Source organism: Talpa occidentalis, unplaced genomic scaffold, assembly GCF_014898055.3.
Source record: "Talpa occidentalis isolate TD23 unplaced genomic scaffold, MPIMG_talOcc4v2.1 talOcc4.9, whole genome shotgun sequence".
NCBI classification, from domain to species: Eukaryota; Metazoa; Chordata; class Mammalia; order Eulipotyphla; family Talpidae; genus Talpa; species Talpa occidentalis.
In genome coordinates, this window is record NW_023605305.1 from 94552711 (window position 1) to 94577704 (window position 24994).

Genomic DNA, 24994 nt, shown 5'->3' on the forward strand with positions numbered 1-24994 from the left:
TGCAGCCCTGTTTTGCTCTTTGAATAAGGATTTGTGTTCAGTGCCTTAGCTTCTCTTTAGGGCATACCTGGTTCCTTATATTTACTTTTTAAATTTATTAATACATTTTATTTTTTTGAAGCAATTTTAGATTTGCAACAAAATGGAGAGGAAAACATTTCCTGCGTATTTCCTGCCCCCACACATGCATAACCTCCCCCATCATCGACACCTCCCACCAAAATGGTGCATTTGTTTTAATTGAATAGCCCCCATTAATGCATCATCGAAAGTCCAAAGTTTACATTAAGGTTCACTCTTGGTATGTTCTGTGGGGTTAGATAAAATGATAATGATTTGCATCTAGCATTACTGTATTATACAGAACAGTTTTATAGCGTTAAAAGCCTTCTGTACTCAAGTTATTTCCCACCCCCACAACTCCTGATCTTTTTCCTGTCACCATAGTTTTACCATTTCTAGACTTTCGGTTCCTTCCAAGTTTTACCATTTCCAGACATCTTGGGTCCTTCCAAGTTTTTGCTGTTATTAATAGAGTTGCTACAAACATCCACATGCAGGTTTTTCTGTGGGCATAAGTTTTTCAGCACCTTTGAATAAATACCATGGAGCACAATTCTACATTATGTGGTCAATTTATGTTTTGTAAGAAATCATCAGACATAAATTTATGTTTTGTAAGAAATCATCAACCTGTCCTCCTGTAAGAAATCATCAACCTGTCCACTAAACCTGGCTGTGCCGTTTAGTGCTCACACAAACAATGAATGAGAATCCCTGTTGCTCAATACCCTCACCAATATTTGGTGATGTCAGTGTTCTGGATTTTGGCCAATCTGATAAGTATATAGTTTCAAAGGTGTTTCATTGTTTCAATTTGCATTTCTTTGATGGCATATGAGGTAGAACATCTTTTCATATGCTCATTTGCCACCAGTATATTTTCTTCGGTGAGGTGTCAAAGTCTTTGACCCATGTCTTATTCTGCTGTAGCAAAATACCACTAACTGGGTGGCTAATCAACAATTAGAATTTCTTTCTTGCAATTATGGAGACTGGGAGTCTGAGATTAGGGTGCTTTTATGATTAGGATCCTCTTCTGGATTATAGACTTCTAACTGTAACTTTTACTTTGTAGACTGGAAAGGGGTCTCTTTTATAAGGGTACTAATTCCACTCATGAGGACCTAATCATCTCCAAAGGAGGCCCTACCTCCTGTTATTATCTTAATGTATTGGAAATTTTGATATAGCAAATAAATGTTGGGTGGACATACTCAGATCATTTGTCAGTGGTCTGGAGTTGGGCTATTCTAAGAGTTGTAGGGTGGTATCTCATTGTTTTAACAACGTGTTATATCTTTGGTGATATATGTGTTCAAGTTTTTGGCTTATTTTTTGAGTTGCTTTTTATTTTTTTATTTTTTAAAGATTTATTTATTTTTACAAGCACTGGGTACAGTCAGAAGTGCAGGAGGGTGAGAGAATTCACCAGAGCCAGAGCGGGGAGCAGAGCAGGCAGAAGGACTGAAGTACACTGCTGAGGGGAGCAGCGGGCAGCAGGAGAGGTCTGCGCGCCATGTGGGACCCTCCTCCGGTGGCCGGGGAGCAGCCGGGGATCGAACCAGCGCTGCAGAGGCTGCGGGCAGCTTCGCAACCCAGCGCTCAACCGCTGCGCCACTGGGAAGGCCCTTGAGTTGCTTTTTAATTGTTGAATTTTAATAGTTCATATAACAATCCTTTATCAGATATGTCTTTTGTAAATATTTTCTCTTAATCTGTGCCTTATCCTTTTATCCTTTTACTGTCAAGAGGACAGTATCTCAGAGCAGAAATTTTTATTTTTATTGAAGTCCAACTTAGTAGTTCTTTCATTGATCTTGCCTTTGGTGTTACAGCTACAAAGTCATCTAGGTTTCCTCCTCTGTTATCGTCTAGGAGTTTTATATTTTTCCATTTTCCATTTAGGTTTGATCCATTTAAAATTAGTTTTTCCGAAGAATGTAGGGTCTGTATCTAAATTGATATTTTTGCATGTTGATGTTTAGTTGTTCCAGCACTATTTTTTCCATGAGTTACCTTTGCTCCTTGTCAGAGATCAGTTGATTATATTCATGTAGGTCTGTTTCTGGGCTCTCTATCATATTCCATTGATCTGTCAGTCTGTTCTTTCCAGTGCCACTATACAATATTTTAATTACCGTAACTTTATAGTAAGTCTTAAAGTCAGAAAGTGCTAGTCCTCTTGTTGCAGGGCAGGGAGAGGGGCAGCCCAAACCCCGCAAACCTGCCTGTTCTAAATGGGTTCTGCCATCCACCGCATCAACACAAAACGTATGAGACTTTAATGGGAAGGAACTTCAATACAACTAGGAAACAATACAGGAAAGGCAAAGAATCTAGTTTCTAAATGAAGCACCCAAAGTTACCCGTCCCCTCGTGGGTAAAAGTCCATCCATATGGGATTGGCCCAGAGCAAGGCCCCAAAGCCTGCCACAAGTCTAAAGCATCTTCCAGTGGGGACCCACAGAAAAGGGTCAGAAACAACCAGACAAGCCCAGAAGGAAAAGAGCAAAATCAAAATCAAGATAAAAGCTGCCATTCACACCTCCCCACAGGTCTCACCCACATCTGTGTCATCCAGTCCACAACCAAAAGGCAAGCACAGTTTCTTCACATGTCTCTCCATTCCATGTGCCTCCTCCAGGTCTCCTCCTGGCTCTCCATCCTGCTTCCTTCCTTCCTCAGTCTCCTCTGCAGCTGCTTCTCTCCCTGCTTAGCTCCACCCTCCCTTGGGTGGGGTAGGGAACCTGGAACCTCCCCCTTTCCTGGGGACCACCCTGTTACACTCTGACTTTGTTCTGCTCCTTCAATACTGTGTTTGCTATTTTGGGTCTTTTGCCTCTCTCTAAAAACTTTAGAATCAACTTTTCAATATCCACAAAATGATTTGCTGGGATTTTGATTGGGATTGAATAGAAACTATGAAGTTGAGAAGAACTGACATTTTAACACTATTCAGTCTTCCTATCCATGAACATGGAATACTCCATTTTATTTACTTTTTTTTTCTGTTTTGTAGTCTTGAGAAGGTGCTTTATATGAGCCACTTCACAACTGTTTTACAATTTTCTTGTCTTCTTGATTTCATTTGCTGTTTGTTCCTCTTTATATTTGGCTTTCTAAGAGCTTTCCCTCCTCCTTTTAACGTCCATGACTCCCAACCAGGTTATTTCTGGTATGCATAGCAGAGAGTTGTAGAAACAACTTAGAGTTGTACAGAGCAGAGAATTGTAGAAACAACTCTCATACTTCATATCTATACAATAAAACAGCTTGCTCAGAAATTAGAGCAAAAATTCTAATCACAATATAAAGGAAATACAAGTGAATCATAGCATATAATCTCTGCCTTCAAGGAATTTGTCTCAATAGTTAAGAAATCAGACTCAAACTATGAAAACTAAGATGTTTAGATATTAATTCTAATATTAAGTCGTAGAGGGAATACCTGATTAATATATATTCATTGTAGAGACAATGACAACTCTGGGATTTAGAGAAAGGAGTGATTTGCTTTAGTAAGGTTAGTCAGGGAGAATTATTAGACTTGTAGAATATAAAATTAGTAAATTTTTTTAAAAATTATTTATGCATACAAGAACTGGGGTCTAGGCCAGAGGTGCAGGGGATTCACCAGAGACAGAGTAGGGCACACAACAGGTGGATCTATTGAAATACACTACTGAGGGGAGCAGTGGGCGAGACAGGAGAGGTCTGCTTTGTCATGTGAGACACCTCCCTGGCCGGAAATCAAACTCATGCCATGCCACAATGGCTGGTGCTAGTTTTATAGTGCTGAGACTTAGGGACTCTCTGGTGGCACAAAGGGTTAAGATGCAACCTATGAAGCTATCTGCAGCTGCTGCAGCACGAATTCAATCCCCGGCCAGGGAGCAACCCACATGGCGCAGCAGACCTCTCCTGACTCACCTGCTGCTCCCATCAGCAATGTATTTCAGTCACTCTACCTGTTCTGTTCCCCACTCTGTCTCCGGTGAATCACCACCCACATCTCAGGCCTGTACCCCAGTTCTTGTATACATAAATAAATCTTTAAATATATATATATTTGTATAGTGCTGAGTCTTAACCCTTGTGCTACCGGAGAGGCCCTAAAATGAGTAAATTTTTGATAAACGAGATTAATCCAGATTGCTTGTGGATGAGTTTCACAATGCTTTGCCCTTTAATTTTTTTCTTAAAAAATCTTAGTAGGAACTACTTCCTTTAAATTATATTTCTATCCAAAATAGTTATAGTAAACACTTGGAAGCATTTTACATATCAGTTGCCTTCAGCTTTCTTTTTTATGTTTTTGTCACAGACATCCTGATTTTCAGTTGCTACAGGAAGGACAAAGGTATGGTTGAATCAGTATCACTTACCTTCCATATATTCATGTTAATGTACACATTAAAAGTAAACCAGGTGGTATGAGCTCTTGAACTTCCTGTGCTGATGCATTATGTAAGTGCCCATTCTAGCCCACACAAAGAAATATTTGCCTTGTACAGCTTTTTCTTTTGTGATGGTAAGATGATGGTTTTATCTGTATGATTTATGTACAGCTGTTCCTACCAAGAAAGTCTAATTGAATGTGTTGAAATATGATACAAACACAGCTTCTATCTGATAATACTGTCCCTCTTTGTCAACTGTATTATGCCAATTACATTTGTTGAAAGGTTTTTGTAGTCTATTTTACAGGATTTCAAAGTAATGTAGTACCATTTATTTGAAAGCCTGTCTGAAGCACTAATGAAATCCCAAGTTGTGATTTTTTCCCCCTAAACTTATGTTGCTTACCCAACCACAACCATCTCTCGAAACATACCCTTTTCTCTTCCAGAATAAATTTGCTGGTTACTACGTCAGTTACATGGCATTGAGCATAAGTGAGAGATTATTTATTGATATATATGTATATACTTTGTAGCTTCAAAGTATATGAAAGTTTAATTGTTCTAATTTTCTTGAAAATATACTTACTTCAGAGACAAATGATAGTCCCATAGCTATTAAAACTAGATTCTTAACTAAAAAATGACATCTAATACTTAATAAACTTACCATCTTTTCTCCATTCCCATGTACAACCTTAGTTTTTACTCTTTGTTTTTCTTTTTTTTAAAGCTTTTAAAGATTTATTTATTTGGGAGAGTAGAATAGGTGGATCTACTGAAATACATGGCTGAGAAGAGCAGTGGGCAAAATAGGAGAGTTCTGTTGCACCATATGTGGACTATCTCCTAGGCCAGGGATCAAACTCAGGCCTTCATGGTGATGGCGCTGAGACTTAACCCTTAGACCACTAGGGAGACCCCTGATTTTCTTCTTTTATGTTCTTCCTCCCCACCCCCAACATGCTGCCCTTTTTGGGACTGTAGGGAAGGCAGCATCGCTTTATTTTTGAATTTTTTTTTTAATTTAGTTGGCTTTTGGGGAAGCAGTTTCAGTTTTACAGAAAAATTGCACATAAAGCAGTTTGCATATTCCCTTTCATCATCACCCCATCATGTGCTGCTTGACCCAGAATCCTGCTCATCCTGATCTTTAAAAGTTCTGGTTATGTGTATTTGCTTAAGAGTAACTACACACCTATTCTTGTCTATCTCATTTTGTAAATAAAGTGAAGTCTACTTTTTGCTTACACTCTTTCATAATTAACTTTTTAAAAATCTTATCTGAAAATTAAAGGAACATAATCAAAGACAAAAATATTTTTATTAGCATTCTGTCGTAACTCTGAGTTTTCAAATGTAAACATTTTTCACTTATAATTGTTGATTTGCCAACTGTCTTTTCTGCTATGACTTTTTCATTTTTTTTTACTTTTTCATGTTTTTTATTCCATTTATGGAATTTTCTGTTTAACTATCAACCACAGTTGGAAATATTTAAACATCTCTTTTTATCTTTCAAAACCTAAACAGAGTTCCCGTAATACAGTTTTTTGAGAAGCCAGTAATGAGATTTTCAAAAGAAAACCTTTTTTTCAGAAAGGATATGTAAACTAGCCACAGAAATAGACCAAGCAAAAACCAAAATAATTCAATAGAATTACCATTTTTTTCTTTTTCCTATACTCTTTTGAAACTTTCAAAATAGTTGGGGAAAAAGAAAATGGGACGAACTATTTCAAATAAAATATAGAGAAATTACAAAACTGTAGTCCTCAGAGAGAGGGAGAGAGAGAGAGAGTGTGTGTGTGTGTATGTGTGTCCATGTTTATTGTTTAGGGGAATACAAATTTCTACCTTGAAAAAGTTAAGAAATACAAATATTCTAAGATATTTTGCTTTTCTGTTACAGTTTTTTTTTTTTCCTTCTTTTTACAGTGGCCATTCTGGAGAAGAAGTACAGTTACGCACTAAGGCCATTGATACATCAGATATTGACAATCCTGGCCATTTTGTGAAGCATTATGATTCTAGTTCTTCTAGCACTCATAGTGATAGTAACAGTGATAATGAGCAAGATTTTGTTTCTTCCATTCTACCAGGAAACAGACTAAATACAATGGGTATAAGACCACAGCTGCACAAAAAAGGGATAATGAAAAAGAAAGCTGGTCAAAAAGCTAACTCCAAATGTGAAGACAAAGAACAGACAGTAGTAGGTGTCACTGAGCAGTTAGATAATTGCAGATTAGACAGTCCAGAGAAAGCGACTGCTTATGAACTTCCCTTGCAGAAAGTAAATACTCAGATTTCTTCACATAGTCTTTTGCAAGAAAAACTAGAAGCTTCAGAAATTTCTGAAAATAAATGCAATAGTTCAAAAATAACACTAGTAGGTATAAGTAAGAAAAGTGCTGAGCATTTTAAAAGGAAATTTGCCAGATCAAATCAAGTTTCTAGGTCAACTTCGAGTTCAGTGCAGGTGTGTCCTGAAGTTGCAAAGAAAAACTTACTTAAAGCCATGCAGGAGACTTTGATTGAGTGGAAGACAGAAGAAACTTTGAGGTTTTTGCATGGCCAAAATTATGCTTCTGTGTGTCTGGCACCCTCTTCTGCCCCTCTGGTTAATGATGAAGATGATGTAAACTCTGACTTCGAGAGTCATTCCCCTGCCTTGAAGGAATCTCAGAACAGCTTGGATGAGTCTTTGCCTTTTAAAGCCTCCGATACAGCCATTAAACCATTGCCAAGTTATGAAAACTTGAAAAAAGAAACTGAAACATTAAATCTGAGGATCAGGGAGTTTTATAGAGGACGATATGTACTGAATGAAGAAAACACCAAATCACAAGAATCAGAAGAGGTATGTCTTAGTGTTAATGAGTTTTCCATGCTGCTAATATATGGAATACTCACAATAGTAAATCTTAGAGCAGGAAGAGAAATCCCAAAGACTTAATTGTTAAATTTTCAGCTTGCTTTAGTCATTCAGTCTTGAGGTTTAAAATGTCATCTCTAGTATTGGGATTACTATTTTCAAGATAAGTTGAAGTTTGCCCCCAGAAAAATTTCATAAATGTATAACATTTTTCTCTACTGTAGAAATAGTCTATAATCATGGGACAGTTTAAAATCTAGTACTGTATATACCACCTAGATTCTCTGAAAAGGTCTATTTTTCTTTGTTGATGTATATCCTTTCAGATCTCTACATGGGATATATATCTTTATTTTATTTCCAATGGAACTGTGTATAGTAGATTTGCTAACTGCGTAATAAAATATTTGACTATTTAAAATATAAATGACAATAATATAGTAAAGGGGACTTATTAAGAAATAACGAACCTAGGAGAAAAGGGAAAGAGCATATCATAACATATCTAGCTTTGAATGTCTGCTCTCATTGACTAGATGTATGAAAAGTTAGTCTCGAGTCTAATTGCTCACATGTAAATGGTACTATAAATAGCTTCGCTTGCTCATTGTTGTGAGGTTTACAGATAATGTAAAACATTTATTCCAGCGCCTGGCATTATTGGTACTTAGTTGTACGAAGACATTGAGTGTCTGCCACTGAGATTTAGGGAGTTTCAGTATTTCTAGCACCCGTTTTTGGTTGATGTGTAGTCTGGGAAATGAAGTCATTTGGTGTGAAGAGGAGTAGCTGATAACGTCGTTTTTACCACAAATCTTTGTTACTAAAGATTTCTGAGGAAGTGTGGCTCAAAATTTAAAAATACATTTGAAGATTTATCAAGAGAGTACATCATTTGTTTTGTCATTTTTGTGCTTATAAACCATAATCCCTAAGATTTGACTCTTCCCACCTTACATAACATATATAGCAATTTATAGCTCATTGAATAACAAATGAATGAATTTCTATAATCCCTGACCAGGCCCAGAAATTTGAGTAAACTGGAAACCTCAAATTTTTCTCTTCCTAATCATTACCTCATTCCAAAATTTATAGACAAGATTTGCCACCTTTGAACTATGAGCATATATGTGGATTTGCAATTTATTTGATTTCCAATTTATTTCATGTAACATCATATTTGGAAGTAATTTATATTGCATATAGCAGTAGTTCATTCACTGAATAGTATTCCTTTACATAAATATACCACAATTTATGTTAATGAGCACTTGGGCTATTTTTAGTTTGAGGCTGTTACGAACTCTGTTGTCATGAACTTTCTTCTATATGTTTCTTTTCTAATATGCATGCATTTCATTTGGCTATGTATTTTGGACTGGAATTTCTGGTTCATTATGTATGCATATATGCAGCTATCATAGATAATGCTAAACATTTTTCCAAAATGGTTCTGCCAGTTCATATTCCACTACCACTGTATCAGTTTCCATTACTCCACATCAGTACTTTACTTTGTTACTTTTTATCATTCTGGTGATAATGCTCTTTGGCTATAATACATTTCTCTGATGATTAACGAATTGAACTGTTTGCTTATTAATCATATGGGCAGTGTCTTTTATGAAGTACCTAGTCAAATCTTTTTCTGTTAATTGGATTATATGGGGATTTTCTTTCTTTTTGATTTCTTATTGATTTATGTTTTCAGGATTCAAGCCCATGATTAGCTATATATATTGCAAATCATCTTCCCTCTGAGTCTTGCTCTTTTCATTCTCATTAATGGTATCTTGAATCCATTTTATTAATTATTCCCTTTCATGACTTCTTTAAGAAATCTTTGCTTAGCCCAGATTATTTCATGTTCTAGAAGCTATGTTGTTTTACTTTCATATTTATATCTGTAATTCATCTGGGGTTGATTTTTGTTTATAGTGTAGTCATTTTTGTATATAGTGTTTATAGTGTGTCTGGGGTAATAGGTGCAATTAAAGTTTGGAAAACACTATTGGGTTTTCTTTGGGAGGTGGTTTGCTCATTCCATTAGTTAGATGGGAGAGGTGGTCAGAATCTCACCATAATTATGAATTTGATTATATTAGATTTGTGAATTTAACTTTTAATATTTTGAGGTGTTATTGGATACAAATGTTATATCTTTCTGGTAGATCAAACTTCTTTATCATTGTGGAGTTACTTCTTTCTCCATTGATTTACCTCTCCCCCCATTACAGTCTGTGTTGCTGACACTCATTAGTATTTTCAAAGATTGCTTATTTGTTTTCTGTGCTGATAAAATTTGTTGTTTTGTGTGTGTGTGTGTGTGTGTGTGTGTGTAGAATTTATTTACATTTAACATCTAATTGATATATTTTAAATCTACCATTTTGCTGTTTTTCATGTCTCCCATATTCCTTTGTGTTTTTTCTCTCCTTTTTTGCTTTCTTTGCATCAAATATTACTTCATTTTTAGCCCTCTATTAGCTGGTTTTTATACATTCAATAATTTATTATTAACATTACAATGTTGTTAAATGGTTAACTTAAAGATTAAAAGTTGCTTTTTTGTCATATATTTTTACTGCTTTCCGGATAATTAGTACCTTAGAAGCTTTAACTCCATCTAACCCCTCTTGACTTATGTAACCTTATATATTTTTATTCTCTCTATTTTAAATCCTACACAATTATTTATAGTTAGTATTCACTTGGATTTATCCAATTAATTTCTCTTTCATTGTTTTTCATTCCTCCTTGCATCCATTTTCCCACCTGGGAAGATTTGCTTTGGGTGTGAAGAATATCTTCCATTTTCATTAGTGCCGGTTCATTGGTGAATATTCTCATTTTTTGTGAGAAAACTCTTGACTTTTGAAAGGTGTTTTCCTGGATATTTTAAATTAACAGTTTTCTTTTAGCCCAATGAAAATATTTCTTGTCTTTTGACTTCTATTAATTTCTCTCATTGCTGTTGCTTTGAAAATAATGTTTTCTTCCTTTAGATACTTTTAAGTTTTTTTTATTTTAATGCCTTGCCTAAATGTGATTATGTTTGTAGTATTCTTTTGGCTGTTGTAATACTTAAGTGTGTGACTTGATATTTCATTATTTTTGGAGTTTTCTCAGTTATTTCTTCAGATGTTGCTTCTTTCCAAGTCTTTCCTCTCTTTCTGGTACTCCAGTTACAGCTATAGCTCTCGTTTTCATTGTGACTTCTTAGTCTTGTATTTTCTTTTGTGTTTTGCATTATATGTGGGAGTGGGGTTGCTGAAAGTTGTGTGCAAATTTCTGGATATTTGCCAAGCCAATATTCATTTCTACTATTTTATAAAAACTGTACATTGATTTCCTACTTTTAAATAATATATTTTTCAGTTCTGAGATTTTTTTGTTTTATTGCAAAATCAGTCTAGGATTTTTAGTTCTCTATTGAAATTCTCAATTTTGTCATTTTTTCCTGAATACATTCAGCATAGTTATTTTAAATAAAGCTGATGGCTTCATTATCTGGATTCCCGTAGAGGCTGATTTCTATGGGCTACTGTTTCAGATTTTTATCATACGTCTTGTTTTTTATTGTTTTATTATGATATTGCAAACATTGTATATTAAAAATTACAGAGATAACTTGAGACCTAGGCTGATGTTATATTCCTTTAGTATGGATTTATGTTTGCTTCTCACAGATAATTTGTAGCAGTACCAAATCAATTAGCCCAATCTGGGATTCAGGTGATTTTGAAACTGGTCTTCAGTCCCCCTATAAGAGGCAGCCTTTGTATGGTCATTCTAAGATCTGGTCTCAGCTTGGGAGAGAGTTGCCAATACCCTTTCCTTCTTGGCATGCCCCAAACTTGAGTGTTTATTAAAAAATAATGCTGGGGTTCTCAGTATCTAAATTGCCTCTTCTAGAATTAGTCAGTACCTTCTCTAGAGTAACCTTCTTCAGAATCTCAGGTCACAGTTCTTACTGCTTTTAAACAAATGTGTTTTTTTCCCCAGCTTTTTTATTTCCAGCAGGAGAGGTGGCTTGAGTTACCTTGCCTCCCATTTCTAGAATTGGAATTTCCCTTAATATAGTCATAGTATATGCTAGTATTAATCCTTGAGTTACCTACATTTGTATAGCATTTAGAAGTTTACGAAGTTCTGTACTACACTTGTGTTCTCACTTAATAAAGAAGGTATTAGTCTCCTTACTATGAAGGTAAAACACTCAAGAAAGGACAGATGATCAAGTTCACATCAACCTAATGACTGAGCTCATATTCCAATTTAAATCTTGTTTCTCAAGACTGGTTTTTATTCTGATGTGCCACATCTGTAAACTTTTGTATTTTAATGTTTATTATTCTTGTCAAAGAAAGAATGTAAATTTATTATTCTTTTTGCTTTGTTTAAAAATGTGATTCAGCATGATCCCACCTTTCCACTGATAGACTCAAGTTCTCAGAACCAGATCAGAAAACGCATCGTACTTGAAAAATTGAGTAAAGTGTAAGTATAAATCATTATTCTACTTTTACAATATTTTTAAATTAACTTAGCATTTATGGGTTCATAATTTATACGTATTGTCCTTGAATTTTGAACAGTTTGAAAATAATTGAAAAGTTTACATGAATTTCTTCACCTGAGAAATTTAGACATTTAAGGATATTGTCCAAGGAATATCTTTTGTTTTATGTAGAGGACACCGACACATAATAAAGAGGAAAATAGAAAATATGGGAGTAGAAAACCAAAGTACCTCACTTCTACTTAATCAGGGAAAAAATAATCAGTGAAATAAATTAAAAAATATCAAAACTAAACCCATTTAAATAATGACTTGCGGTAAATGTGTCACATTAGTTTCATATGTGAATTATGTGAATAAAACTTGGTAAAGTTTTAATGGTCAATTCACCCACTTTACATGCATATTCACAAACACATGTCAGACTCAGCAACTTGATTTTTGTTAAACTCAACTTTGCACTTCACTTTTAAGCTTCCCGTGGTGGAAATTGTTGTTCTTGTAATTAGCTCAGTCATAAATGACATTTAAAAATTGCAATCTTGGTTTCTCTTTCAAAAGGGGGTTGAAAATCTTTTTTATGAGGGTGTGAGAGCTGTCTTGAACTTTTCAACTTGCATTTTCGCTCTTTAGCAGTAAAGATAGGAAGGTGTTTTCAGTCATTGTTTAAGATGTTGTGCATATAGAGAGGTTTTAATTTTGTAATAGTTCAAAAATTAAAATATGTTTTCTGAAAGTCAGAATATTTTACTTCTCTTTTATATATTAAATAAATGCTTAAGTTCATATTTAATGAGTGCCTATTATTTGTTGGACTCTTAATACAGAGTAAATACTATTTTGCCTTTTATCTGCTCCTCATGCTTTACATTTGTTTCTCTTAAATATTAGTGTAGAACACAGTATAAATCATCTTCTCTCTGATTCATGGGACAAGAAGAGATCCATGCTTGTTTTAGTTGCTCAGATTTTGAAAGTTGGAATGGATTGTCTATACTGGTATGTAGTCAGTAGACAGGGATTTATGTGAAAATAGTTTTCTAGGCTTCTCAGCTAATGCAAGTACCCAGTTTTAAATTTAAAACTACATAGTCATGTCATTGAAGGATTTCTGTTCCTTCTTGACTTTGTAACAAAAGGCCAAAAGGGGGCCTCCCCGGTGGCGCAGCGGTTGAGCGCTAGGTTGCGAAGCTGCCCGCGGGCGCCGGTTCGATCCCCAGCTGCTCCCCGGCCACTGGAGGAAGGTCCCACATGGCGCGCAGACCTCTCCTGCCGCCCGCTGCTCCCCTCAGCAGTGTACTTCGGTCCTTCTGCCTGCTCTGCTCCCCACTCTGGCTCTGGTGGATTCTCTCACCCTCCCGCGCTTCTGACTGTACCCAGTGCATGTACAAACAAAAAACAAACAAATAAATAAATAAATATAACATGCCTCTATTAAAAAAAAAAAAAAAGGCCAAAAGAACTCTGCTAACAAACCTAATTGTTGATATTAGTGTAAGAAAAGAGTTGTAATAAATTTGAAAAGAAGTATAATAACCTCAGATTCCTAAAAAGCATAAAAATAATGAAAACAAAATAATTACCACGGTACCAGGATAATTTTGGTTAGTTGGTTTATGAAGACAGTTGAGTTTTTTCTCATTATAAAAGTAACACCTAATTGATTATAAAAAGTAATATCTTTTTTTGATTTCTGGTAGGAACAAACCAATTGTAAAAAGATATTTTAGAGAAAGAAAATGAAATATGGGGCCTCCCTGGTGGCACGAAGGGTTAAGACGCAACCTGTGAAGCTGTCTGCAGCTGCTGCAGCACAAGTTCAATCCCCAGCCAGGGAGCTACCCACATGGTACAGCAGACCTCTCCTGACTCACCTGCTGCTCCCCTTAACAGTGTATTTCAGTCAGTCTGCCTGTTCTGTTCCCGACTCTGGTGAATCCTTTCACCTCCCACACCTCTGGCCTGTACCCCAGTTCTCATATGCATAAATAAAAAAATTTGAAAAAGAAAAGAATGAAATACATACTGGGCATTAGATGGTATTAAGAAGTTATTAATTTGGTTAGGGGGTAATTTTATTGAGGTTATATAAGAAAATAACTATTGCATTTAGAGATATATAAAGAAATAGGGATCAAATAACAAGTCAGGGATTTACTTTAAAATATAACTGGAAAGGGGAGGAAGGAAGAAAAATGAAGTAAATATAGCAAAATATTAGCAGTTGAATATAGAAATAGATATATGAGGGCCTTCCCCTGGTGGCGCAGTGGTTGAGTGCTGGGCTGCAAGGCTGCCTGCGGCCTCTGTAGCACCGGTTCAATACCCGGCTACCAGCGAGGATCCCACATGACGCGCAGACCTCTCCTGCCATGCCCGCTGCTCCCCTCAGCAGTGTGTTTCCTCGGTCTGCCTGTTCTGTTCTCCGCTCTGGCTCTGGTGAATTCTCTCACCCTCCCATGCTTCTGACTGTACCTTGTGCTTATATAAATAAATAAATCTTTTTAAAAAGATGTATGAGGTTATTATTACTATTCTATTTTGAAACATTTGAATAACCATTAATCCCGTCACTTCAATAACTAGTATTTTAATGTTCATTCCTGACGTGTATGTGATATATATAGTGTATGTATATTTATCCCTTTTGCTTTCCTCTCTTATAGTATTAACCTAGAAGAAATGAAGTTTATTTGCTATATTGTGAATTCATACAATAGCGTTATATATTTCATCTTAGTATTAAATGTCTTAACATTTATCATGTCTTTCCATATTAAAAAATACATTCACATTATAATTTTAAATATTTTGTTATATTCCATTACATGGGTATATCATAATTTAACCAATGACCGACTGATGGACATTTGTTTCCAGGCTTTCACTGTTAAAAATATTCTCTAATAAGAATCATTTTTTATGTTTATCTGGTTATTTCTTTAGGGTAGTTTTTCATTATAAAACTATTGGTAACCACATTTAAAATGTTAATATACTTGTCAAATTTCTCTCCAGAAATGTGCCAGTTTTCACTTCTACCATAGGATTTAATAGGTAGAAATTGCTACATTCTCCTATTGGGCCAATGGAGGGTAATTTATCTGGCCTTGTGTTCATTCCATTTACCTAATACTTGAAAGTAAAGAAATTTAAAAAAAACCCAAAATCTAAAGAATATAACAGATGGTAGCCAAATTGATATTTTTGCATTCCCATGCCTCACACTACAGCATGGAATACAAAGTGAAGTGTGGAATTAGTATAAAATGTTTCCTTATGATCTCACCAATGATAACCTAGTTTAACTGCCTCCACCTATGTGTCATTATTACCTATTTAGAAAATCTAGATTTAGATAAAACACAAATAATATATCTATGTGAGTAAATTATATTTAAAAAATTAATTTTTAATTTTCAGATTGCCTGGACTTCTAGGGCCTCTTCAGATAACACCAGGAGATATTTACACACAACTTAAAGAACTCGTTCGAACATTCAGGTTAGTGTTAATTTTTTTTTTTTTAAATACCACCAGTTTATTTTTTTAAGATTTATTTATTTATTCATACAAGCACTGGGTACAGTCAGAGGCACGGGAGGGTGAGAATTTCACCAGAGCCAGAGCGGAGAGTAGAACAGGCAGAGTGATGAAGTACACTGCTGAGGGGAGCAGCAGGTAGCAGGAGAGGTCTGCATTGCCATGTGGGACTCTCGCCCAGTGGCCAGGGATTGAACCGGCGCTGCAGAGACCGCGGGCAGCTTTGCAACCCAGTGCTCAACCGCTGTGCCACCGGGGAGGCCCTAGTGTTAATTTTTTTTTAAATATTTATATAAGAACTGGGGTACAGGCCAGAGGCACTGGAGGGTGAGAGGATTCACCAGAGACAGAGCGGGGAGCAGAACAGGCAGATAAACTGAAAACAGTGCTGAGGGGAGTAGCAGGTGAGACAGGAGAGGTCTGCCGCACCATGTATCTCCCTGGCTGGCCAGGATTCGAACCAGCCCTGCAGAGGCTGCAGACAGCCTCACTGGGGAGGCCCAGGTTAGTGTTAATATTGTGACTTTCTTTCACTTATTTTGACTTCATGGATTGTCCTACAGAATCCATAGTTAGACTAAGGCATGAAGAAATTGACTTTCCTCCAGTGCCTTACATGTAAATGTAGTGCTTTTTTTCTCCTCCACTCGTCAACATTAGTTCCAGTTTTTGTTAAATGCAGCCTTTATTTGCTCAAACCTTGATATTATTAGCTTTGAATAGTTTATTTATGGAAATGCCTGAAGTTAAGATGGAAAATGATAATCTGAGGCACAAAGGTCAATAACAAGTAGCATCTTGGATTTTAGTGAATCAGTAAATAAATATCACATGATCAACACTTTGCTGGGCACTAAAGACAATGCAGAAGAAGCCACAGTGTTCATCCTCAAGGAAGAACATTCCTGTTAGAAGAAAAAATGAACACAGTGAACAGCAGAAAACAGTGATAAATTTAATATTGAGATGTGTGGAATAGACCTGAAGTGGCAAAGAGTACAAAGAAAGGTAGAATAGACAATATCAATCACGAAGTAGAGCAATTGATATATTTTTTAAAGATTTATTTATTTATGCTTACAAGAACTGGGGTACAGGCCAGAGGCACAGGGGGGTGTGAGAGGATTCACCAGAGACAGAGTGGGGAACAGAATAGGCAGATGGACCAAAATACACTGCTGAGGGGAGCAACTGTCAAGTCAGGAAAGGTCTGCTGTGCCATGTGGGTAGCTCCCTGGCTCGTAGATCGAACTCGTGCTGCAGTGGCTGCAGGCAGCCTCATAGGTTGCGCCTTAACCCCTTGCGCCACCAGGGAGGCCCAACTGATATTTTTATAAAATTATCGAGGTAAAAATATTCAGGCTAGGACTGGGTTTTTTACTAAGAAGCATAGGGATAGGTCTCTAAATACTAGTAGAGATTAAGCATTTTGGCCAAATATTAAAATAAATAAAGCCAGGAAGTATCAACATAGGATGAATTTCTAAAGTAGCAAAATTATCCAGAAATTAATTACTGTAATTTATCGTCAACAGTAGTAAGACTTAAGTTTAAAATGATAGTACAGGAACAATTTCTTGGCACTATCAGCTGTTACATTTCTTATGCAGTCACTGTACTGGACATTAGCTACACCAAATTGACACTTGTTTTCAACTAATACATTTAAAAACATCACTAAACTTTTTCTGTGCCACAGAGCCATTCAGGAAAATATTTTTCAATAAGATATTTGCAGATAGAATGAGGTGGGATTTATAGTTGACACAAATCTTAAAATTACTTCATCTTTGGCAACAGAAAAAGATAATTTTTTTCATGACTAATATTGTATTTAATTTTCTCGAGGTTTGTTTGTGATTTAGAGGTATAGGATCTTCTCCTTTAGGTGCTGTTACACACCACACCCACCAACAAAACACCCGTAGTCCGTCATAGTACACTGTTCACCCTCCTCATTTTGTTCTCTCCTCCCCTTCTGATAGCCTCAGTTCTACAGTCAGAGTTCTAGGATTTGTACTGGTTTTACTTCATTTGACACTTTGTTTTTGTTGGTCTATGTAAATGGCATCCATGTAGGTGACACCACCTGGTATCTGTCTTTCTCCTAACTTTATTTTGCTGAGCATAATCTCCAGTTCTATCTATGTTGCTGCAAATGGCCAGAGTTTATCTTTTTTAATAGCTGAGTAGTAGTTCATATATAACACATTTTTTTAGATAGATTTTTTTTAATACTTTTTTTTTTTTTAAAGATTGATTTATTTATGCATACAAGAACTGGAGTACAGGCCAGAGGTATGGGTGGGGGTGGTGAGAGGGTTCACCAGAGACAGAGCAAGGAACAAAACAGGCAGACTGACTGAAATACACTGCTGAGGGGAGTAGCGGGCAAGTCAGGAGAGGTCTACTGTACCATGTGGGTAGCTCCCTGGCTGGGGATTGAACTTGTGCAGCAGTGGCTGCAGATAGCTTCATAGGTTGCATCTTAACCCCTTGCGCCACCAGGGAGGCCCTATGACACGTCTTTTTGATCCACTCATCTGTATTTTGGCATTTCAGTTGTTTCTATAGCTTAGCTATTGTAAATAGTGCTGCAGTGACTATAGGAGTGCGTGTAACCTTCAGAGTAGTGCTTCTGTATTCTCTGGGTAGATAACCTGGGAGTAGAATTTCTGGGTCACACAGTAGATCCACTTTTAATATTTTGAGAAATCTCCATACTGTTTTCCAAAGGGGCCAGACCAGTCTACATTCCCACCAACAGTATAAAAGAGTTCTTTTCCTCCACATCCTTACCATCACTTGTGGTCTTTTGGATATGGGCCTTTTTCACATGTGTTATCTCATGGCTTTGATTTACATTTCCCTAATGATAACTGATAACAATCATTTGCCTGTTGGCTATCTGAATGTCTTCTTTGGAGAAGTGCCTGTATAGTTGTTCTGCCCATTTTTTAATTGGGTCATTAATTTTCTTTTTTGTTGAGTTGTAAGAGTTCATTGTAAATCTTGGCTAGCAGCCCTTTGTTGGATATATGGTATGCAAATATTTCCTCCCACTTGGTAGGGTGTCTTTTTGTTTTAGTGATAGTTTCTTTTTCTTTTGCTGTGCAGAAGCTTTTTAGTTTGAGTAGTCCCAATTATTATATTCTCTTTTGTTTTTCTTGCCATTGGAGACAAATCCACAATGATAAAAAGATCATTTTTGACACTTTATATATGTAGCCTACATAGACTCAAGCTAGTTGAGTTGTCTTAAGACAATCTTGTAGTTTTTTGTTGTTTTTGTTTTTTTTTTTTAATTTAGGTTTGTTTACTTTTTTTTTAAAGATTTGTTTGTTTATACAAGAACCGGGGTACAGGCCAGATTTGCTGGAGGGCGAGAGGGTTCACCAGAGACAGAGCGGGGAACAGAACAGGCAGACTGACGAAATACATTGCTGAGGGGAGCAGCGGGCGAGACAGGAGAGGTCTGACGCGCCATGTGGATCAAACTGGCGCTACAGAGGCTGTGGACAGCTTCACAGCGCTGTGCTCAACCGCCTGCACAACCAGGGGAGGCCCGGTTTTTTGTTGTTTAATTAAACAAAATGTGGTTGGAGTACAAGTTTCTCTCAACAATTTTTATTTCAATCTCTGAATTTTGACATCATATTTTGACTTTTGTATATCTGTTTCCATAATTAAGATTTTTTCCAACTCATGGTATTTTGAGGTGACAATGTTTTTAATTCATCATAAGATGTGAAGAATTCCCCAAAAGAACTTTTTTCTTGAGAGATTTATGAATTAAAAGGAAGTAAATAACTGAAATTTAAATGCAAGTTTTAAAGGTTATTTAATTTTTTGAATGCTGGTATGTAATCCATTCTGAAAAGATGAAATTACGATAAAATGTAATCTCTTATTTTTTTTAAAGATTGATTTATTTATGCGTACAGGAACTGGGGTACAGGCCAGAGGTGTGGAGGGTGAGAGTGTTCACCAAAGACAGAGTAGGGAACAGAACAGGTGGATGTACTGAAATACACTGCTGAGGGGAGCAACGGGTGAGACAGGAGAGGTCTGCTGCGCCATGTGGGTAGCTCCCTGGCCGGGGATTGAACTCGTGTTGTAGTGGCTGCTACAGTTCCATAGATTGCATCTTAACTCCTTGCACCACCAGGGAGACCACGTAATCTTTTATTTTCACATTAAACATTTTTCAAAGATACAATATTAAAGTAATATATTCAGGATCTCCCTGGTGGCAGAAGGGATTAAACACCACACTATGAAGCAATTCGCAGCCTCTGCAGCACTTAGCATTATACTTTCAAGCTCCATCCATGTTGCTGCAAATTGTCTTTTTTGATTGTTGAGTAATATCCCATTGTATAAATATACCACACTTTTTGATCCATTTGTCTAATTTGGGACATTTGGGTTATTTCCATATCTTGGCTATTGTATTAATAAATAGTGCTGCAATATCATAGGAATGCAGATTTCCTTTCACATTAATGTTCTTGTGTCCTTTGGTAGATTCCTACGAGTAGGATCACTGGATCATGTGGTAGATCCATTTTCAGTGTTTTGAGGACCCTTCACTTAGCTTTCCATAGTGGCTAGACCTGTTTGCATTCCTACCAGCAGTGTAAGAGTGTTTCTTTATCTCCACATCCTCTCCAGCACTTATTGTTTCCAGTTCTTTTAGTGGTCATTCTCACTGGAGTGAGGTGGTATCTCATTATGGTTTTGATGTGCATTTCCCTGATAATCAGTGATGTTGAACATTTTTTCATATGCCTGTTGGCCATTTGTGTTTCGAGAAGATGCTACTTATATAGCAGTAAAAGTTGGTAAGGGAGCAGGCCATGTTGCGGTCTGTGAAAATATATCAGATAGGGGAATAGCAGGTGTAGAGACTCTGAAGCAGAAACAGAGCTGGTGTATTTACAGTATACTAAGAATGTGGAGAGGCTAGAGAAATGTGCCAGGCAAAGATACAAAGATAAATGGTTAGAGGAGTTTAGGGCAAGGCGCAGGTATGGCATGTATTACATTGGCTTTGTTGCCATAGTCATTCTTTCACTTACTCCAGGACGGAGAACAGTTAGTGGGTTCTGGACAAAGGAGTGATCTGACATAGATTTTTAACAGCTCAGCCTGCTGATTTGAGAATTATAATAGATTGGCAAAGAAAAGAAGACCATTTAGGACTGTGATAGTGATCTAAGCAAGAAGTGATGTGGAGCAAGGTGAAGGAGTGGCGGTAATAAGTGGTCAGATTCTATTTCAAAGTTAGAACCAACTGGATTTGATAACTGGTTGGATATGGGACATGAAGAGACTCAAGATTAATCACAAGATTTTTGACCTGAGCAACTAGATTCTGGAAGGATTGGGTAACCATTGCCTGATGTCAACATTGCACAAGAAAGAAAGGTATAGGGCCTCCCTGTGCTGCAGGGGTTAAAGACATAGCCCTATCAAGCTAATACAGATCCTGATCCCTGGCTGACCAGGGAGCAACCCATATGGTGCAGCAGACCTCTCCTTTTTCGCACACTGTTTCCCTTAGCAGTGTATTTAAGTATTTCTACCTGTTCTGCTCCCCACTCTGTCTCTGGTGAATCCATTCACCCTACCCCAACCCGCACACATACATCTCTGGCCCACACCCCACGTTTGTTTTTTTTTTTTAATGATTTATAAGTTTGAGACTTTTTTTTTAAAGATTTATTTATTTATACAAGAGCTGGGGTACAGGCCAGGGGCGCAGGAGGGTAAGAGGATTCACCAGAGACAGAGTGGGGAGCAGAAAAGGCAGGCGGACCAAAAGCACTGCTACTGGGAGCAGTAGGCAAGACAGGAGAGGTCTGCTGCGCCATGTGGGCATCTCTCTGTCCAGCCGGGAATCGAACCTGCGCTGCAGAGGCTTTGGACAGCCACACAGCGCTGCTCTCAACCTGCTGAGCCACCGGGGAGGCCCCACCCCAGTTTTTCTGCGCAAAGGTAAATTTAAAAAAAAAAAACTTTAAAAAGATAGAAAGGTGGGCCTCCCTGGTGACACAAGAGGTTAAGCACCACTTTATGAAGCAATCTGCAGCCTCTGCAGCACGAGTTCGATTCCTGGCCAACCAGGGAGCAACCCACGTGGCACAGCAGACCTCTCTGTTTCGCCTGCTGCTCCCCTCAGCAGTTTATTTCAGTCAGTCTGTCTGTTCTGTTTCCCACTCTGTCTCTGGTGAATCCTCTCACACACCCCACCCCCGCCCCGCATCTCTGGCCTGTGCCCCAGCTCTTGTATGCATAAATAAATAAATCTTTAAAAAAAAAAAAAGATGGAAAGGTATAAAACACAAAATTTCTTATCATACAAGATTTAATAAAGTATTTCATTGGTGGAAAGCATAGAGGAATGGTTACAGGAAAGGTGTATGTATGTTAGTAGACCATGCAATTTAGTTTGCCACATGTCTTCCCATCTTGTCTAATAGTAATATTGTTATAAATGTTAGTACTAGAGCACTTCCTTTTCAGATGGATAGATGGTTATTATCAGATACTGAATATTGAGCCACATTTTTATACTATTAACTCTTTCTTACCAAATTTAACAATTTAAAAATGATGCTCTTTGACACGTGTTATAAATCTGATTTTATCTAAAACTAGATTTATGTATTTATACCAATACTTTTATAAATTTTAACTATCTTTCAGATTAACAAATAGAAATATCATACACAAACCAGCAGAGTGGACCTTAATTGCGATGGTGTTGCTGTCACTGTAAGTACACTTTCAGATTTTAACTCTAAATGCTAAATATGAAGAATTTTGATTAGGGAAGAACAAAATATTTGTTGATTTTGTGAACTTTCTTTCCAATTTTTAGTATATGTGCTGCTGAAGCAAGCACGATTTTGTAAACTTTTTTGTACCTATGTTCTATGGCTTATTTATCTTTCCCATATGATAAAATGATTTTCATGTAAAGTGATACGTAATATTTATTTCTATTGTATTTTTTTATTTTTATATTCCCCATACAATTGCAACCCCCTTATTTTGACCCCAGTGATATGTAATATTTTGATAAGTTGTAATCATTTTGTATTATAGCATCTTTTATTTTTTCCCCAACTACCATCCTTTATATCCCCTTGACCCTTTCTCCCTCTGTCTCCCTGTCTCAGAAACCTCACTTAATTTATTAATATCACTATTTTTTTAAGTTATTTCTGTCATATCATCCACTATGTAAATGTGTATTTGTCTTTGTCATTCTGACTTGCTTTACCACATATAATTCCATTGAACTCCTTACATTTTGCTCTAAATGGCAAGATTTCATTTTTTCTTATGGCTGAATAATGGCCCATCATGTGGTTTTACCACATTCTTGATCCAGTTCTCTTTCACACATGGGCATATAGGTGGGCATATTGGTTCTTTGTCCTAGTTATTGTAAATAGTGCAGCAGTAAACCTTGTAAAGCATACAGGTTTTTGGATTGATCGTTCTTTGGTTAGATGCCCAAGGGTGGGAATGCTAGGTTGTATAGTATTTCCATTCTGTGTTTTTTAAGGTAAATCCTGATTGTTTTCCAGAATGTTTACACCAGTTTATATCCCCATCAACAGTGTAACAGGGCTCCTCTTTCTCCACATCTCTCCAACATTTGTTGTTGGGGGTCTTTACAATGTGTGCCATTCTTACATGTCGGAGATGATATTTCATTCTGGTTTAACCTGCATTACTTTGTATAGAGAGTGATGATGAACATTTTTGCATGTATCATCCTTCTAGATACCCTTTTAATTGAATTGTCTCTTCAGATCTGCTGCCCATTAATTGATTGGGTTGTTTGTTTTTTTGTTGTTGAATGCTATACATTTTTCATATATCTTGGATACTAATCCCTTGTGAGTTAATGTTAGGTATTAATATTCTCCCATTCAGTCAGATGTTTTTTTAATCTACTTACTTTTTTCTTTTGCTTTATAAAAACTTTTTGAGGTAACCCTAATTGTTTTTCCTTTTGTTTCCCTTGCCATAGGTATTGTCTTCAAAGACATTGTTATCACTGATGTCATGAAATGTGTTGCCAGTATTTTCTTTCATATGTTTATTGTTTCAAATCTTACATCTATATTTTTAATCCATTTGGTATTTTTGTAGATGGAGTTAAAATAATACAGCTTCATTCTTTTCCATGTAGTCTTCCAGCTTTCCTATCACATTTTATTAAAGAGGCTCTTCTTTCCCCATTATATGATCATAGCTGCTTTATTGTAAACTAAGTATTGATATGTATGTGGATTTATTCCCGAGCAGTTGATTCTGTTCCATCAATATGTGTCTATTTTTATACAGGTACCATATTGTTTTTAGTACTGTTGCTTTCTAATGTACTTTAAAAATCACATAAAGTGATGCCTTTTTTTTAATTAGGACTATTTGGCTATTCTACCCCTTTAATAATTTGAAAAAAAGGTCAATGTTTTTTGTTCATTTCCTTTGAAGAATATTCATGTTTTGATAGGGATTACATTAAAATTAGATACAGCTTTATTATAGAATGATGACTTTAATCATGTTTATTCTCCCTATTATGAACATGAAATGTCTTTTCATCTCCTTATGTCCTGTCTGAATTGTAACATCTTGTAGTTCTCATTATCTAGGTCCTTCGTTAGGTTACTTCCAAAGTATTTGATTCTTTCTGAAGCAATTGTAAATGGAATTATTTTCTTAATTTCTTTTTTTTCTCAGTCATTGATTGTATATAAAAATGCCATGGATTTTTATGTGTTGTTTTTGTAACCTGCCACTTTACCATATTTATTGTTTTTAGTAGTTTTTCAGCAGAGTTGTGTGTGTGTGTGTGTGTGTGTGTGTGTGTGTGTGATATCTTTGTATAGTGATAGTTTCACTTCATGTTTTCCAATTTGGATCACCTTTATTTCCTGTTGCTGTCTGATTGCTCTAACCAAACCCTAAATGTGATAACAGTGGGAATCCATATATTGTTTCTGATCTTCAAGGAAAAGTTTTTAGTTTACATCATTAAGTGTTATCTAGTATATATGTAGTGTTATGTTGTATATATGGCTCATTTAATATTGAGATAGGTTACTTCTTTTCCCATCTTCTTGAGTCTTTCTTATAAATGGGCAACAAATGCTTTCTCTGTGTCTGTTGATGTTATGTGTTTTATTTGTACTTTTGTTGATAAAACATATTATTTGATTACTTTATACCTGGTAAAACATCCTTGTATCCCTGGGATAAATTCTACTTGATCATGATGTACAATCCTTACATATATTATCAAGCTCAATTTGGTAGTATTTTCTTTAAGATTTTTATGTCGATGTTCATCAGAGATACTGACCTGTAATTTTCTTGTGCTGTGTTTATCTGGTTTTCATATTAAAGTGATGTTGGCATTATAAAATAAATAAGAAGCATTCCCTTATGTATTTTTAGAAATAATTGGGCCAGGATGTGCATAAGTTCTTCTTTAAAGGTTGGTAGAATTTGTAAAGCTGTCTGGTTCAGAGTCTTTGTTTTGGGGGAGATTTTTATTGC

The 24994-nt window shown here is 36.3% G+C and overlaps 1 protein-coding gene across 1 annotated transcript in view; it reads left to right on the plus strand.

Moving 5' to 3' along the window:
- RPAP2 (RNA polymerase II associated protein 2) overlaps positions 1–24994 on the plus strand; it is a 78147-nt gene that overhangs the window by 20988 nt on the left and 32165 nt on the right. The window contains exons 7-11 of the mRNA XM_037501397.2: positions 4388–4423; positions 6402–7326; positions 11762–11844; positions 15290–15370; positions 22121–22189. Coding sequence (XP_037357294.1) covers positions 4388–4423; positions 6402–7326; positions 11762–11844; positions 15290–15370; positions 22121–22189 — 1194 coding nt within the window. The remainder of the gene's footprint in view (positions 1–4387; positions 4424–6401; positions 7327–11761; positions 11845–15289; positions 15371–22120; positions 22190–24994) is intronic.